The sequence below is a fragment of the Callorhinus ursinus genome, unplaced genomic scaffold (genome assembly GCF_003265705.2).
Source record: "Callorhinus ursinus isolate GAN/ISIS: 27379988/994484 unplaced genomic scaffold, GSC_fseal_2.0 scaffold10, whole genome shotgun sequence".
NCBI lineage: Eukaryota > Metazoa > Chordata > Mammalia > Carnivora > Otariidae > Callorhinus > Callorhinus ursinus.
This window is the reverse complement of record NW_027397072.1, coordinates 20,404,980-20,422,743: the sequence shown is the minus strand read 5'-3', so window position 1 is coordinate 20,422,743 and position 17,764 is coordinate 20,404,980. Positions and strand designations below refer to the sequence as shown.

Sequence of the window (17,764 nt, the reverse complement as noted above, 5' to 3'; positions counted from 1 at the left end):
GCGCCGCGCGGGGACTCACAGTGCAGCGCGCCGCGCCCGGACTCGGCTGGCTCCGCTCGGCGCGCGGGCGGCCCAGAGGATGCTGGCGGGCTGCCCCGGCCTCGGCCCGCGCTCCCGCCCGGGAGGGCCCCGGGTGCGCCCCTAGCCGCGCCGCCGCCGCCGCCGCCGCCGCCAGCGCGGGGGCGAGAGGGAGGGGTCCGGCCGCGCAGCGAGCCGCAGCCCCAGGGGCGGGCGTCCCCCGATTTTCCAGCCCCGCCGCCTCCTTCCTCCTGCGGCTGGGCGCCCGCGGATGCTGAGGGGCAGCCCCGCGTCTCTCCCTGCCGGATCCCGGGCCTGACGGCGGGGGCCTCGCGCCTCGGCCCGGGACCGGAGACCGGGGACGCTGGCGGGGCGGCGCGGCCCCGGGGCGCGCTGAGCCCTCCTGCCCCTCGCCCGCCACACGCGTGACCCAGCCCCGCAGCCCGCACAGGGACCGGCCGGACCACGCGGCTCCCGAGTTCCCGCACAGGTAAACGCTGGGGCAGGCCAGCCTTCCGGAGGGCAGGTAGTGCCCCGAGGTGGAGAGCCCGAGCCGCCAAGGGTTGGGTGGGAAAAGGAAGTAAACAGAAGGAAGATTCAGGAATCCCCGGGATGGTTCTGGCTGCTCTCGGGCACGTTTTATCTCCAGCTTCTAAGGCTTGGGCCTGGCGGCGTTTTAGGTGAGGAAGTCAGGGACTGAGGGACCGACCCGGAGTGCGAGGGATGGAGAAGGTGGCCAGGCCTTTCGGCCAGGGGGGACAGGAAACTGACGAGGACAGGACCGAGTGTGTGTGTTGGGGGGGGGGGGGGGGCGGTGGCGTGAGCGTGGGGGTGGCTGGAGAAGGCTCTGGTCCTGGAGCCTCGTGGCGCAACGATTCTCTCAGGAGGGGTGGGGTGGGTCCTGAGAAACCACAGGCAGGAAGCACCAGAGGTGTTTCTACTCAGCGGGGTCCTTCTAAGTTCCAGATGAGCCGCGCTACCTGTGCCCTGGAGAACTGCGCTGCGTCGCTGCGGGAGGTGGCCGGCCCCCGGTTTTCCCCAGCACTCCCAGAGCCCTGGTAGGTGGCCCATTGCAGAGCCCTCCCCCCGTTCCCCGTCCACTTCTCCTGGGCCGGTAGAAGCAGACAGCAGCCGGGATGCCAAGGAACCAGGGCTTCTCCGAGCCCGAATACTCGGCCGAGTACTCCGCCGAGTACTCGGTCAGCCTGCCCTCTGACCCCGACCGTGGCGGGGGCCGAACCCATGAAATCTCGGTCCGGAACTCGGGATCCTGCCTCTGCCTGCCGCGGTTCATGAGGCTGACCTTCGTGCCCGAGTCCCTGGAGAACTTGTACCAGACCTACTTCAAACGGCAGCGCCACGAGACCCTTTTGGTGCTGGTGGTGTTCGCGGCCCTCTTCGACTGCTACGTGCTGGTCATGTGCGCCCTGGTCTTCTCCGGCGACAAGCTGGCTCCCCTCCTCGTGGCCGCGGTGGGGCTGCTGTTGGACACCGTCCTCTTCGTGCTCTGCAAAGAGGGGCTGTTGCCCGACCGCATCACCCGGAAAGTGGTGCCCTACCTGCTGTGGCTGCTGATAACTGCCCAGATTTTCTCCTACCTGGGCCTGAACTTTGCGCGAGCCCACGCGGCCAGCGACACGGTGGGCTGGCAGGCCTTCTTTGTCTTCTCCTTCTTCATCACGCTGCCGCTCAGCCTCAGCCCCATCGTGGTCATCTCTGTGGTCTCCTGCGTCGTGCACACGCTCGTCTTGGGGGTCACCGTGGCCCAGCAGCAGCAGGACGGGCTGAGGGGCATGCACTTGCTAAGGGAGGTGAGTCCCACCTGGGGTCCCACCCAGGGGCTTCCCTTCCTGCTCTCATCCGCTGTGGTGCCGGTTTCGGGGGTGGGATGACTCTGTTCTCTTTGCCCTTGAGTCCACATGTGTCGGGGTGGTGGGGGTGCCCCTGGGAATCTCAGCTGCTTGGGCAGGAAGACCATTTCTCCCTCAACCCCCTGGCTTTGCACTAGAGCTTTCTGTGCTGGGCCTGAGGGAGTGGAGGATGTCAGGACATCGGGCCTCGGGGCCACTGTGTCACCTGTGTCCAGCCCAGGTGGGTGGCAGGAAGGCCCGCGAGGCCTGGTCGAGGGGCAGCCATTGTCCCAGCCGGTCCCTGCCCTTGATCTCCTCCGGAAAGACCTCTTGTGGGGAAAGGAGCTCCCTTGGCTTGCGGTCTCCAGCCTGTCATTGGCTAGCTTCAGCAGTTGTCTCATTTGTGTGGGCACAGTGCCCCTCTGTCAAGTGGGGACTGTCTGTCTGCCTAAGTGGTGGTTACCAAGGTCAGAGGGAATGTGGGTGAAGACACACTAGGAGACGCGAAGGTGCGATGGCCCTAGATCCTGCTTGAGCTCAGGGGGTGTGGCGCACTTAGATGATGTGAGGTGTGCTGTGGGGACCCAAACGAGGACAGTCGTGCTCACCTCGGCAGGGGAAGGTCTACTAGTTCTTTGAGGACGTGTTTTGCTGGAAGGGATGGAATTTGGGCCTCAGCTTAATTAAGAGCCTTGTGCTCCGACCAGGAGCCAAGACCCTGTAGATGCTGAGGGGCTGTAGAGACTGGGAGATGTGATTCTCAGCATCCACGTTCATCCGGTAACCCATCTGGAGGCGTTTGTGGGGCTTAATAAATTCCAGTCTTGTGACCTATCTGCTGCCTCCCTTATTCGTGAGCCTGGAGATGAAAAGTGACCTGCCCAAGGCCACATAGGCAGGTACAGTAGTCATGTTAGTGACCATCCTACTTTATCACGACGCTGGCTGCATCTCGGCCAAAGCCATCATCCTTGTCTTTTGGGCTTGAGGGCTGAGTCTCCAGGGGCCCTGCGGTGCTGTAGGGAGTTGATGCAAGAACCCTGTGGGGCTCGTCCCATTGCCTCCCAGTCGGTTAGAGGACAACACAGGTTTTCTATTTTAACTTTTTCCTGGTTCTTGGACCAAAATTCTTCCTGTTCTTCCATTCTGGCTCACACACTGTCCTCGCTCAGGAAGCTTTGTGCTTTTGTTCTGCAGGAGTTCAGCCCTGGGCTGGTGCTTGTGGACCATGTGGTTGTTCCTTTGTTTTTCTCCCAGTGCCCTGTTCACATAAAGTGACGATCTCCATTGCCGTCTTGACTTCTGGGTTGGTGGACTTTAGCTTGTGCTTCTGCCAGTCAAGGGCCCTGCTGGAAGCTGTCTGGGGAGGAATTGCAGGAACCATTCTGCTTGGAATCATTAATGCAGCTTGGGGCAGACAGGCGGGTGGACATGGCAGCATTTGGGGGTCTGTGATCCAACTCTGAACCATTCCTTTCTACTGAACGGTCACTGCTGGCATTTTCCTCTCTGCTGGGGGGCCCCTGGACCACATGAGTCTCCCGTATGCCTCACTGCCCACTAAGGGAGCTAAACAAAAATTCTCTCCTTTGGAGCCCCAGATGCTAAACTCATGATTGCTGGTGTCCTGTGGGCACTATTAAGAGGAGACAAAAACCCAAAAAGATTAGGAAACAGGAAAAGAAATAAGTAAATAGAAGATAACCATGTTAGCATCCCAGGAGAGCATGGCCTTGACATGGAGGCAGGGCCTTCGATGTGGTTTTGGGAATGGAGGGGAAAGGGGAGGTGGCTCTCGAGGTCCGTTTGGGAGCCTGGGATAGAATGCAGGAGGCCCCGGCTTTCAGTGGGCTGTGTTCCAGAAGTTTGAGTCACTTGTTTGGAACTACTGTGACTTTTTAAAAGGTGCCTGGGTTCCCAGGCCCACTCGCCAAAGTTTTCCTTAAGTCACAGAGTCCCTGCCTTCCGTATTTCTGGATGTGGTGGAAACTCAGCCCAGGTGTGCGTGTGTTGTTGTGAGGACACTGCATCCAGGGCTCCTCCAGCTGTGGAATGAAGCAACACTCACCTGCCCACAGCTTCTCTGGGCCCATGTTACCTCCTGGGAGGGGAGCACCATCAAGGGTAGGATGGGCCAGGGGCTGGAGGACAGGGATGTGAGGCTGGGGCAGTCAGATGCCCAGCTAGGGTGACACCAGGCACGTACTCCAGACCCCAGCACCCCCTTTGCTTTTCTTTCTCTTGCCTGCAGCCTCCCCTTTTCTTTTTCTTTTTCTTTGCCCACTACCTGTTGGTTCCAGCCAAGGATTCCCTCCTGGGCCTGTGGGGGGTGAACTAGGTTTCATGGTTAGAAGCAGACACTGGATTTTGGGGCTTTGGGAATGCTTCTGTTGCTGCTGCCTTCTCTGCACCCCTTCATTCTCTCAAACCCATGCTCCATTCTCATGGGAGGTGAGGATCAACAGAGGGATGGTGGGGGGACCCCCAGAGTAGCCTGACATGTCAGCGGCAAGCCATCCAGCCTGCCCCTGGCTCTCCTCATGGGAGGCAGGCAGGTTGGGGTTCTGACAGGAAGAGCAGGTGGAGTCCGGCTGTCAGATGGGGTGTGGGATTGGGGTGTTGCTGGGGCTTTATTAGTGAATGAGTGAATATGACTGAGCAATAGGTATGGGCCTTATACCTGCAGGGTCTGGGAATGAGAGGAATCAGACCATCACAGTCAGAGACTGGGGTGTAGGGGAGCTGGGCCTGGGGGGAGCAAGCTGCTGCTGGCAGGGTTTCCCCATGTCCCTCCCCTGTCCTGGGTCCTGGCACCTGGCACCACTAGGCCTCTTATGGCACAGCTTGCCTTCTACTGCTACAAACTGCCCTTAGGGTGATGGGATGGAGCAGGAGGGGGTCGAGGGCAGGACCAGGCAGCAGCTGATGGGTGAAGATGGGGGGGGGCAGAAAATGCAGCCAAGGTGATGGGGATGGGGAGCGTTCCTGAGGCCTGTGGCCATTCCTGAGACCCTTGATGCTCCCATGATCTATTAGCATCTGATGGGGTTGTTAAAGCAAAGAGTCTGTGACAAGTTAGGGGCAAGAAACAACATTTGCAAAATACCTTATTGCTTTATTTCATAGCAGAAAGGCTATTTGGAAGCAAAATTTCCTCTTGGAATTAATAGCCTGTTAAGACCTTTACTTACAAATTAGAACATGATAGAGCTGTGGGTGTGTAATTTCCCGTCACATGTACCAATGATCTAGGCCGTTCACCCCGTGAATGAACATTTGGCTTCGAGGGGCTGGAGGCAGCTACAGTAGGGGCATCGTGGGAGGGGCTGATGCTTCCAGATGCCTTCATCGGCAGGCTGGAGTTTAGGGTTCTATATACATCATCCCATTTGATCCTGGATTGTTACTGGCTCCATTTGACCAATGAGGAAACCGAGGCTCAGGGAGGTTGAGGGTTGATGGAGGGGCTAGATAACTGGGGAGGGTCACTGGTGGGTGAGAAGGTGGGTGCAGGGGATGGGACAGGTCATAGCCCAAGGCTTCCCTGAAAGCCCCTTTCTGTGGAATGTGGGCCTCTGGGCCTCTGTCCTGCCTCTCTGGCTGCCCCTAAATGTCTCTGCTCGGTGGTGGTGAGCAAAGGTGCCAAGAAGTGCGGGACCCAGAAATATCAAAGGAGGCACCCCTCTCTCTTCCCCTGGGATTTGGCCACAAGGAGGGAGAAGCCCATGATGGAGTTTTCCTGTTGGGACCATGGCGGGAGTATGTGAGAGATGAGATGTGATGAATTGGAACAGGAGCTGGGTGGAGTGGGGGCAGGAAGACAGCAGGCTGGGCGGGGGGGTGGTGGTGGTGGTTCTGAGCAACCAGAGGCATCGAGGTAAGAGAGGGGTGCAGGAAATGGGGGGGCAGCAAAGCCAACCCTGGATCGGCCCTCTGCCGCCATCCCAGAGCGGGACAGAAACGGTCATATTACCCCCCCCCCCGCAATGTGCAGAGTGTGCAGCTGGGCAGGTTTTAGGAATCCGAATAATAAGGAAAGGCCTAGAAGGGGACGGGGAGGCATCAAATCTAACTGTGGAAGAACAGTCAATTATCGAACATGTAAACACCTTTGCAGCAAGTCACCCCCTCAATCCCGTCCCGGGTCACGTTTCTCTGTGGCCTTTTTGGATCCTTCTCTGTGTGGAAACAGCTTTTTCAGTATGTCCTTGTCCTGCATGTGGGGCGGGGGCCGGCCAGCTGGCCGGCCCTGCCTCTCACCACATTGCCTCACTGAGGTTTTGCCGTGAGTGTCCAATCCCTCGCATTTATTTTTTTATTTTTTTTTTAAGATTTTATTTATTTGACAGAGAGATACAGAGCCAGAGCAGGAACACAAGCAGAGGGAGTGAAAGAGGGAGAAGCAGGCTTCCCGCCGAGCAGGGAGCCCAATGTAGGGCTCGATCCCAGGACCCTGGCACCATGACCTGAGCTGAAGGCAGAGGCTTAACGACTGAGCCACCCAGGCACCCCTCCCTTGTGTTTATTTTTTAAATCTGCACTTTATCATTAGTGGGCTTTCCTGGAGAGGAAACCAGAGCCCAGGCCTGGACCACTGGTGGGTAACTGGGTAGCAGCAGGGCCGATCAGACACCAGTGTCCATGCTGGGGTCTCCCCTTGCCCCCCTGCCAGGCCTGCCCTGTGAGCGGCTACATGTATGTCCCTCCACCACAACTCCCACCTCCCCTCCCCTGTCCCCTCTTGATATGTACTCTCGATGGTAGGCTTCCACGGGTATGATCCTGACCAACACTCAAGATGTGTGGGCTCAGGGGTCACACCCACCTTCAGGGCCAGGCCCACTGAACATGGAGTATACACAGGGTGCCCTCATTTACTGAGCTCTTGCTGGGTTTCAGTCGAGGAGCTCCCAGCAAGAGGTAGATATTGTTTTCATTTTACAGATGGGTAAACTAGAATGTGTGATGAGTGACATGACTTGTCCAAGGCCACGTAGCTAGCAGGTGGCGGAGTAGGATTCAAACTCAGGTCGGTGGGATTCCAGAGTTCCTTTTCTTCTGCAATCATAAAAGAACCCCTTAGTTATCTTTCCTCAGAACCTGTTGAGATAAAGTTCCAGTAGGGATAAGATCCTTGGTTTCTTAGCTCACAGTCCTTCGAAGGAGCGACGTGGCGGAGGACGAGGTGTTTCCAGGGGCGGGCATAGCGCCGCGGATCAAGGAGCACAGCTGTCTGGGGGTTGAATGGGGCTTGCAACCAAGAGCCTGCAAGCTTCTGGGGCTACGGGAGCCTTTGTCACGTTCCGGGACTGCGTATAACTGATGTGCGCAAGGATGACCCGCTCATCAAGAAAATACTAGATTACATTTCATATAAGATGGGGTGCGGTATTGCATTGTAAAAACATTTCTTGGTCACAGTTGGGTAAAAACAAGTTTGGATGTTTTGGTTCTCTGGGAGACTCAACGTGGGATGGCCCATTTCTCAGTGGCCTTCCTGCACATGTATGTGTTCACGGGCTGTGTGTTTCACTTACCCATTGCTGCGATGATCTCAACACGATAGCTTACTGTCTCTGGGTTGACTGTGCTCAGCTGGGCAGTTTTTCTGTTTCCGAGGCACTGGCTGGGGTCACTCACTTGACTGTTGTGTTCCGCCATCGGCATTCAGCGGACTGCTGTGTGGGAACCCTCTAGGGAGGCCTTACATGTCTGGAGCCGCAGAGCCCCCCCGAGTGACCTCTTTGTGTGGTCTGCCTGGGGTTCCTCACAGGCCTGGTGGTCTCTGAGAGAACGTGGAAAATACCCGAGTTTTTCAGAGGCTAGATTGGTCACTATGGTCAAAGCAGGTCACAAAGCTAAGCTGGATGCACGATGAGGGGAAATTGATTCTACCCCTTGATGTGAGAGTGGCACGTGCGTATCAGGGAGGGAAGGGTTGGAGGGCAAGTGTCTTCTGAGGCCCCACAAACCAGGGGGCACCGGGCGAATGCCTGGGGAGAAGGGATGAAAGAAATCCATGAGTCTGGGTGGGATACGGAAAGCACCGTGTGACCACAGATGCTTCCAGAGTTAGAGAAGTGGTCCAGGGCAGGGCATATAGAACTTTAAGGCATTGCTTCTCTGTGAAGTCCATCGTTTCTAAGATTTTCAGAAAGTTTCAGAAACTGCACTGCACATAAAGAGACAGTGGCTCATAGTTTATTTGCATGGGCTTTGCCTTGCCTTATGTTCTTGAGAAGAATTCATTCTCTGGTCAAACGTGCAGCCCTGCCCTGTCCAGGGCACTGCACCAGTTCCTGGGGAAGCTGTCCCTGCCTCCAACCACAACCCCAGCACCAGCCCTTTCTCTCCATGCATCAGCCAGATTGGCAGCCTGGCTCTATTATTTGTATTCCCTTCCCAGGAGGTGGGAGTTTGCTCAGGTAGGTGCTTCAGAAACATGTCGAATTTGTCTGTCTTAGCAGGTTGTCATTTGTCTCAAGGAGAGATTAAGACTGATAGAATTCCTTTTCAGCCCTTTGTGGTGCCTTGGTTGTGACTGTCACTCTATAAATGTTGAAAACCTACATTCCTGCTTTGCTTTTACCTTTGTTTCCTTCCTCATCAACTCATGGAGAGTTTGATAAATTTTTGTCTAGATCCAAGATGGGAATGTTCTAGTGTTAATCCAAGTGGTTTGAGAATTTTTGAAAGCAAGATTTATATAACCTTTCGGGGGTGCAAATTGATACTCCTTTGCTGCTTGTTCTAGGAGAAAAGCAGCAACAGAGGAGGGTTCTTAGGAGCCCCCAAAATGAGTCCTAGATCCTGTTGGCCTAATTCTGATCTCCTCCTTGGACAAAAATGATTTGCATGAGATAAAAGAACCCCTTAGTTATCTTTTGATAACTAAGAATGGCTGAGCAGAGTTAGAGCTCTTACCGTCTCATCTCCTCTGCTTGTTCCTCCAGTTTAAGGAGAAACTTCATTCCTTCCACCACCTCTCAGATATTTCATCAGGACTGCAAGCCTTGATCTAGTGAGGGTATACAGAGAAGAAAACTTGGCCCCTTCCCTCAAGAAGCTCATAGGCTGTGGGACCTACTTCCTAGGTAGGTCCTAGGAAAACAAGAAGGCTTTTAAAGAGCTGGCCATTGATCTGGGTTTTGAAGGATGAGTAGGAGTTTGCTAGGTGGAACAATGGGACTGGGCCTTCCCAGGCAGAGTCATAGGAGTTTCTCACTTGATTGGGACTGGTGAGCATTATTATGTGACAGGAGCATGAGTGGATGACAGGAGCTGGAGAGACGAGTTGTAGAGAAGCTAGATAGCAGAAGGGCTAAAGGATTTTGGCTTTATTCAACGATGAGGTCCATTGAAGGAATTTAAGTAGGGGCAGATAGGATCTGATTTGCATTTAGAAGAATCATTCTGGTGGACTTGAGCGAGGCCAGGATCGATTAGGAGACTGTTGAGGTCATATGGGCACGATGCCAGGAGGGCCATCGAGCAACATGGAAACAGGCTGGAGAAGATGAGTTCAGTTTGAGGTGCCCATGGGACATCCAGGTAGAATTATCTGATTATTCAGTGGGTAATTATTGAACATCAGGCCCTATGTTCAAGATCTGGAGCTTAGAGATCACTAGAGTTCCAGATTTGGGAATCATCAGCATTTAAATGGCACCCATCTCCATTGGGAACATGAGTTTTGCCCAAGGAAAGTGTATAGAATCAAAAGAGAAGAGGGCTTAGGACCTAGCTCTAGGGAATAGTCAGAGGAGGGGTCCCCGGCACAGAGCATCCATGCCCCACCCTGCTTTCTACCCAGGCCCCTGCTTATGTATTGTGTCGTGTCACCTATAAATAGTTTAACTTCTTGCTTACCAATATGGATGCCTCATTTCTTTCTCTTGTCTGATTGCTATGGCTGGGACTTCTGGTACTAGGTTGAATAAAAGTGGCAAGAGTGGAGGGCGCCTGGGTGGCTCAGTTAGTTAAGCGACTGCCTTCGGCTCAGGTCATGATCACAGGATCCCGAGACCGAGTCCTGCATCGGGCTCCCTGCTCAGTGGGGAGTCTGCTTCTCCCTCTGACCCTCCCCCCTCTCCTGTGCTCTCTCTCTCTCTCAAATAAATAAATAAAATCTTTAAAAAAAAAAAAAGGTGGCAAGAGTGGATATCCTTGTGGTGTTCCTGATTGTAGAAGAAAAGGTCTCAGTTTTTCACTATTGAGTAGGATGTTAGCTGTGCGTTTTTCACGTATAGCCTTTATTACATTGACGTATGTTCCCTCTGAACTCATTTTGAGAATTTTTACCATGAACAGTTGTTGAATTTTGTCAAGTGCTTTTTCTGCATCTATTGAAATGATCATATGATTTTTATCCTTCATTTTGTTGATGTGGCGTATTGTGTTGATTTGCAAATATTGAGCCATCCTTGCATCTCTGGAATAAATTTCACTTGATTGTGGCAAATGTTCTTTTTAATGTATGGTTGAATGGGGTTTGCTAATATTTTAAAGATTTTTGCATCTATGTTCATCAGGGGTATTGGCCTGTAATTCTTTTTTTGTTGTGTCTTTGGCTGGTTTTGGTGTCAGGGTAATGCTGGCCTCATAGAATACGTTTAGAAGCTTTCATTCCTTTTCTACTTTTTTGGAATAATTTGAAGAAAATAGGTATTATCTCTTCTTTGAATGTTTGGTAGAATTCTGTGAATCCATCTGGTCCTGGACTTTTATTTTTTTGGTAATTTTTTGATTATTGATTCAATTTTGTTGCTAGTAATTGGTCTGTTCAGGTTTTCTATTTCTTCCTGATGGCAGTTTTGGGAGATTGTATGTTTCTAGTAATTTATCCATTTCTTCTAGGTTGGCCAATTTGTTAGCATAAAATTTTCCACAGTGTTCTCTTACAATCCTTTGTTTTTTTGTGGTGTCATTTGTTACTTTTGTTTCTGATTTTATTTATTTGGGTCCTTTCCCTTTTTATCCTGATGAGTCTGGCTAAGGGTATTTCGATTTTGTTTATCTTTTCAAAGAACCAGCTTTTTTAGTTTCATTGATTTTTTTTTTTTCAGTCTCTGTCATTTCTGTTCTGATCTTCATGATTTCCTTCCTTCTACTCACCTTGGGCTTTCTTCTTCTTCTTTTAGTTTCTTTAGGTATAAAGTTGGACTGTTGGAGCTCCCTCCTGGCCATTTTCTGTCTGGTGCGTCTTCCTTCCTCTGATCAGGTTTTTAGCCATTTCCTCCAGCAAAATTCCTCTTTGCAGTTGCTAAGAAATTTCCTTTGATTAATAATGAAGACTTTTCTTTTCCCTTTCCTCTCTTCAAGAACACTTTCTTTGTTGTAAACAGAACAGAAAATGACATGTTTGAGAAGAAATCCCACCCCACCCTTTACCTCCATTCAAAACCCCAAAGTAAGTGGCCTGGATTTGAACCTTTGCAAGACTTCCCTGGTTGTGGTTTCTTGTTCCCACGTCCTTTCAGGACTGGTCCCTGTGAGATGAGTCAGATCAGGCAGCATAAGGCCAGGCAGCTGCCTCTCCCAGGTCCCGGGTTGGCTCTAGGTGGGCTTCTTGGCTGCCCCTGGAAGGCTGTTTCCCACTCAGTGGGACTGGGCCCTGGGTGATCGATCTCCACGGGCCAGATTCTGAAGAGACTGACCGATAAGTCCAAGGCTTGGTCACCAGCATGATGATGGTATGTGGACCTTGCCATCCTCCCAAGGTGGAAGATACTATGTATGTCCGTTATTTGGTACAAATTTACCGCAAATTCCTAAGAAACCAAATCTGTAATTTCCTGAAGGGGAATCCGAACAAGGGGCGTCACATGCTGCTGAGGATGGGTCATCCTCTCAGGCCGGGGCTGGGAGCTGCTCCTGCTGCCCTAAGGCCCATTTCCCAGTGTTGGACGACTCTGTTAGACACAGCCTCCCTCTGATTGCCGGGAAGGGGCACATTTCCCTCTTCAGCTCTCTTTCTGAACTCCTGCATGTGATTATAGTGGATCCTTCATGAGCACTCTGGGAAACACTACGCCCCCTCCCCCGGCAAACTGGGGATGTGGCTTATACTGCCTGCCTCTGGGAACAAATCTGGGACCCTGCCTCTTTATTTCAGGAAGGATCCAGTGTAACGTGGTCATTTTAGGGAGCATTTCCTCTCCCTTCCATAGCATCTGGTCTCTGACGCAGCTGACCTCTACAGTTATAAACTAGTGTAGGGACTTCGGGAGACTGGCCTGCCAATGAGCTTTCTGCTTCGGGAATCCGTAAAGGCACTGGCTTCACTCATTTGACTCAGAGTACCTCCCAGCTCCCCAGTTTGCCAGCTGTGAGCTCCTAGGTACATTATTTCATCTCTCTGTCTAGCATCTACCTCTGTGAAATGGTTTCGTGCAGAGAAGAAATGCACTGACCTGTGTCCGTGGCCTTCCTGTGCAGGGCTGGTACCCAGCCAACACTAGCCATGCTTGCTGCCCCGGCTGGTGCTGTCATTATTCCTGGCTCTGATGGAGAGGAATTTAGAGCAGCTTGGGCCAATCCCAGGGGAGGGAAGAGCAGCTCCATGTTCCCAGATGTCTGGAGGGCATCTTGGTTAGGTCGTTGGACACTTAGCCCCCCTTTTGGGGGCGGGGAGGGGAGCTCGGCGACCATTTTGTTGTTGTTGTCCTTGTTGCCTTATAAGTATTAGAGGGAACGGACTTTTCAGATGTTCCCATGAGGACAAAGAATAATTCTGATGCCGGTTTTTTGTTTCGTTTTGCATCACAGCAGTGGCCTTTCTCTATTTGGAGAGGAATGAATTACGAGTAGGACATGGGTGGGGAAACACAGTGAAGAAAATCTCCAGAACGGATTTGGACTGGAGGCATATCAAATATATTTTTCCGTGGGGTCAAATCACTTGAGCCATGTGGCACTTGGTTTCTTTGAGAATAAAGGGGACCCTGGGGGCTGTGGGACACCTGACTGCTCCTGGGTGGCCTTGCTCGGCTCCTCTCCACCAGCATTAGTGATACACACCTCACAAGACTTCTCACTGGGCTTAGGGGTGGAGAGGAGCATAGGGCTCACGGTCCAACTTGCAGGCTGTGGCCTCCCCAATACATCCTCTAGTCTTCCGTTTCTCTGGGGCAGGGGAACTGCCTTTCCTTCAGAACCGCCTAATTGGTCCGAAGACGCTGTTAAAACTAGTTATAAAGGACATTTACATAGATCTGTAAAGTACTTTTTATCTGCTGAATGTCTTTAGTCCTCATACCCACTCTGAGTTGATATTCTTGTCTCTGGCATTATCTCTGGAAGAGAAGAGGGAGCAGGGACGTGGGGTAAATGAGTGCCCAGGACCCCACAGTGAAAATGCAGTGTAGGCTCATCTCAGGTCTTCTAGATCCAAACACAGTGAAAGTGCTCTTACCTGATGAGACTGGGACAGGTGGCTGGTCAGTGAACGTGCAAAGTTCTGGTGATAGTACATAGACTATGTACGAGAAAGAGTGAGTTTCACTGTATGTGAGAAGGAATAAAAGCAAAACCTGGATGGATGGTGGTCAATGGATGACCTCAATACAGGGCATTAAGAGCTGTGACACCTCAGCAGGATCATCTGTGGAGCAAGGGGGCGGGCTTGGATGGGCCCTAATGGAACATTTTGGGGTGAGAAGAAATGTTCCGAACCATGATTGTTGATGTAGTCCCATAGCTGTATACATTTGTCAGTACTCCTCAAAATACACACTTGCTGATTGTAAACGAGAATGCAATGAGGTAGACCTTTTAAAAAGTCGGTAAAATCCAGAGATCACAAAGCAATTGTACACAGATACATTTATGTATTTAACATTATTTTAATTGAACACATTTAGCTGTATGGTCGCTTGATCATCTTTTGTTGAGGAAAAGATCTTTCCTTTCCATCCAGGTGCCCTCACTGGTATTCCTTATAGTCAGGATATGTTGTCTGTAACTTCCAGTTTCCTTAAAAGAGGATTAAGAGTCAGTTGGAAATAATCTGGGTACAGAGTTCTAGATGTATTTTTTAAAGACTTTATTTGTCAGAGCACAAGCAGGGGGAGTGGCAGGCAGAGGGAGAGGGAGAAGCAGGCTCCCCCCGAGCAGGGAGCCTGACGCCGGACTCGATCCCAGGATCTAGAGTTCGTGACCTGAGCCGAACGAAGGCAGATGCTTAACAGACTGAGCCACCCAGGGCTGCCCCCAGAGTTTTATATTTTTAAGACTTTTTTTTTGCCAAATTTTTGCCGGTATCTTGCTCACTTCTAATTTATCAGCAGTTTCTTTTAACTCTTCACTCAAAATTTTCCAAAATACTCACTTTACTTTTCTTAGAAACGATCGCCTTTTTTTAAAACTCAAATTTTATCTGTTTAGGTTATATTTAAATTCTGTAAATATGATACCAAAAAACAGCTGACATAACCAGGTTTGGGACTAAACTGCCTCTGGGGAAACACTCCAGTAATTGGAGCAGAAATGCAGGAGTGTTCTAGAGAGAATCCTGCCAGCTTCGTAAGGCCAGTAGGTTTTAGAGAGGGATGGATGGTCTCGACTCCTCTGGAATATCCGTTCAGAGCACACTTCGGTGCTGTCCTGCGCTCAGGGCCTTTCCCTTTGAGCCACTTCCTTTCCTCTCTTAGCGTCTGCTCCTGGTTGTAGTTGATGCAGAGAGCGCGGCACCTGCCTCCTGTTCTGTCCCGCAGCCCCTCCGGTATTTTAATTCAGCCATCTCGCTGCCTCCAGTCTTCTCAGCCGAAACCACCTCACCTTTCCAAGAGGTCCTCAGGTGACGTGGCTTTTGGACCTTGCGGGATCCTGGACCCTTTCTGCCTGCAGATCGAAACGCGGTGCCCAGGAGTGCCTGCTCCTGCTGACTGACATTGTCCCCTGCCTTGCTAAGAGCCTGCCCAGCCTACCTTGTTGCAGGACACACATGCTAGAGGCATCAATACTTCTGCAGCTCTTCTTTAAGATTTGATGGCGAGGGTGGTCTCTACTCTTGGAAAATTAAGGTATCAAACCTTCAAGAAAGATTTAGAGTCTCCGTAAATAGCATAATGTAGAGAAAGACACTGCTGCCTGGGTGGTGGGACAGCTCTGTGGAGACTGTTGGAATGTTCCCCTGCCTGGCAGGTTGTGCTGTTTAAGGGAGTGGGGAGAAGGCAGAGGAGCCATTCCAAGGGACCATTCAGCTGGGGACTGCTGCTCATGGCTGGAGGGTGAGTTTGCCAACCCGGGTTGCCTGCGGCCCCTGGCCATGACCCTCTGCAGCCTGCACACCCCTATGCTGTCTCCTTTCTCCGTTGCTTCTCTGCCCCCATGACCCACCAGAACAGCCAAGATGAGCACGATTTCCAAGTTAACCAGAGCCTGACCCATCCCCTTCTTTGCCCTCTTTTCCTGCAGGGATGCTGCATGTGGTATTGATTGCCTGGATTGTATAATTTCCTTTGTATATCTGCTGATGGGCGTCTGTTGTCCATCTAGCTAGTCATTTATCTTTTCACTCAGCCAAACACCTATGGCTCTGGATCGATGTTTGTGCAAAGTGCTGGGGCTACAGCGATGAGTCACCTGGGGTCCTGCCTACAAGGGGCACCCGGCTTGGTTTATTAACAGCAAAAAAATTGTCTGAATATGGGCATGGCACAGAGCAGTCCCTCCATAAATATTTGTTGAATGTTGATGCATGAATTATTAGGTTGAATCACATGAAATCACCAATATCCAACCACTTTCAATCTGTAAAAAAAAAAAAATAAAGTAATTACATTTCATATGGCTCAATCTAATATGAAGGTAATAAATGTGCCCATTATGGAAAGCCTGGAAAATACTAAATAGTATAGAAAAATATTACCCATGATATTATCCCTCAAGGATGCCTACTGGTAACATTGGGCCTCTTTTTATAGATCGATAGATATGAAGATTGATTTTCCTCTGTGTTGTGTGAAATGCTTGTTGTAAGAAATGATTTGACCCAGGCAGGAGTTATAAAAAGTAACAGTGAAAACCCCCCCTTCCTGCCCCTGCTCCCCTTCCCACCCCTGCTCCCCTTCCCAGAAGCAACCATCGCCAAGTGTTTGGTGTGTGTGTACTTCCAGAGAGTTTTCTATGAATTTGCATATTTATGTGAATATATGCACATTTAGGATTGAGAAATTATTTATACGTTTATGCAAATCACTGAAACTAACTCCGTGCTAACGCTCACCCGCTCCTGTCTGTCAACCGTGTTCCCTCCCGAGGTGGGGACATCCACCTGCGGCCTGCAGCCCTTTCCTCCTCCAGCCGGGAGGGCCTGCCCGAGGTCCACACTGGCGCCTCTTGTGTGTAGGTGTGGCTGCTCCTGGAGCTGAGGAAGAGCCAGGCTGGTGTGGCGAGCTGCTCCTGCCAGCCTCCATGTGACACAGCAAGGACTCCCTCTGGGTCCCCCCGGAGCAGCAAGGCCCAGCCCAGCCGGCTGATGGCGGAGGTGGGGGTGGCCGGGAGTGGACGGCAGCATCCCAGACGCACCTGCTGTGGCCCTGGTCCCCAGTGGTTTATTCACTGGGATACTCAGAGGCACCGCATCAACACAAATCAACTTGCAGGGCAAAAGAGAGGGTGGCAGTTTGTGCAGAAGGAGGCGGAGCCAGGAGGAGGGGAGCCCGGCTAGGAGCTGAACACCCAGGGCTTTGCTGGAGAGTTGGGGCTCTGTAGTACCCACATTTCTGGCAAGCGCTGACATTCTTTGTGTTTCTGACTTTGCCTGTTGCACCACTGTTTTGTCAGGGAACAGGAGTTGAGTTCAAACACTCTGTGGGTGGCCCTCTGTGGGTGCTGGGGTCTTAGGCAAGCCCTTTGATGTTACGGAGGTTGGTTTGCTCCTCCCTAAGTGAGGAGGATAGAGGGGCACATACCTGATGAGTAAGAGCCAAATGCAAAGCCAGATGCTGGTGTTCCAGGACTGGACCTGCCACTTCGCAGCTCTGTGGTCTTGGCCAAGTTGCTTAGCCTTGTCTGTGCCTTCTTTATTAAGCCTCGGAATGAGGGACCACAGGTAAAGCTCTCAGAGCAGCGCTTACCTCGTAGGTTTGCTGTGATGATGGTGACCCGCTGGCGGGGTGGTGGCAAAGAGTGTATTAGACCATGAGTGAAAGTACTTCCTAAACCACAAAGCCCTGTTCGCATGCAAGTGTTACTATGTGTTTATCTGTAACCATGTTAAACCAGAAAATGTATCCCTATGGAGAGGTGCTAAACTGCATTTTGCTGGAGCGGAATTTGCAAATTGAGTTGAGGTTTGTGTCTAAGAGGATCCTGTTCCTACTGCTTTCTGTTCCCTACTTCGCATGTTGCTTCTGCCAGGTGGGGATGGCCTTGGGAGGTTACGGTTTCCAGAGAGAAAATGCCGAGGCCCAGAGGGGAAGTCACTTGCTTGAGGTCACACACAGATGGTGTCACAGCCCCTATCTGTAGCTTAGGCTCCTGGCTCCCAAGCCAGTACTCTTCTACTCCCTCAAAGAAGGGAGCTGATGAACACGTGAAACCTGTTTATGTGGTGAGGCAGGGACTTGTAACAGGTACAGGAAACGGGAGATGGAGGGTCTGTTCATGAGTATCCTGTGTGGCTCTGTCCCAGGAACTTACGTGGAGGTGGGAGAGCTTCAGAGGTCTGGGGGTGGAGGGGTAGGTGGGCATTGGGATATGGGGTGACAAGGGCGAGTGAGGGGTTAGTGGGGTGTTACGAGGAATTCATTCAAGTGGAAGGCTACTGAGTGTGTGGCTGTGTGAGGACGATGATGTGAACAGGAGGTGGGGATGGAGGGGAGGCAGGTGACCTAGTGTGGGCACATTTGAAGGGGGTGGTCTGGAGTTCTGTGCCTTGAGAGAGTTTCCAG

General features: G+C 51.8%; 1 protein-coding gene across 4 annotated transcripts in view; it reads left to right on the top strand.

The window, feature by feature from the left end:
• Window positions 1-374: 374 nt before the first annotated feature.
• ADCY3 (adenylate cyclase 3) overlaps window positions 375-17,764 on the top strand; it is a 78,335-nt gene continuing 60,945 nt past the window's right edge. For 2 of the 4 annotated variants that reach the window (XM_073897068.1, XM_025867842.2), the window contains exons 1-2: window positions 375-508; window positions 979-1,829. In XM_073897068.1, coding sequence (XP_073753169.1) covers window positions 1,155-1,829 — 675 coding nt within the window. In that variant the 5' untranslated portion in view covers window positions 375-508; window positions 979-1,154. Of the gene's footprint in view, window positions 509-963; window positions 1,830-3,857; window positions 3,993-17,764 lie in introns of those variants that run through there. The other 2 variants (XM_073897067.1, XM_073897069.1) reach the window with 2 other exon arrangements.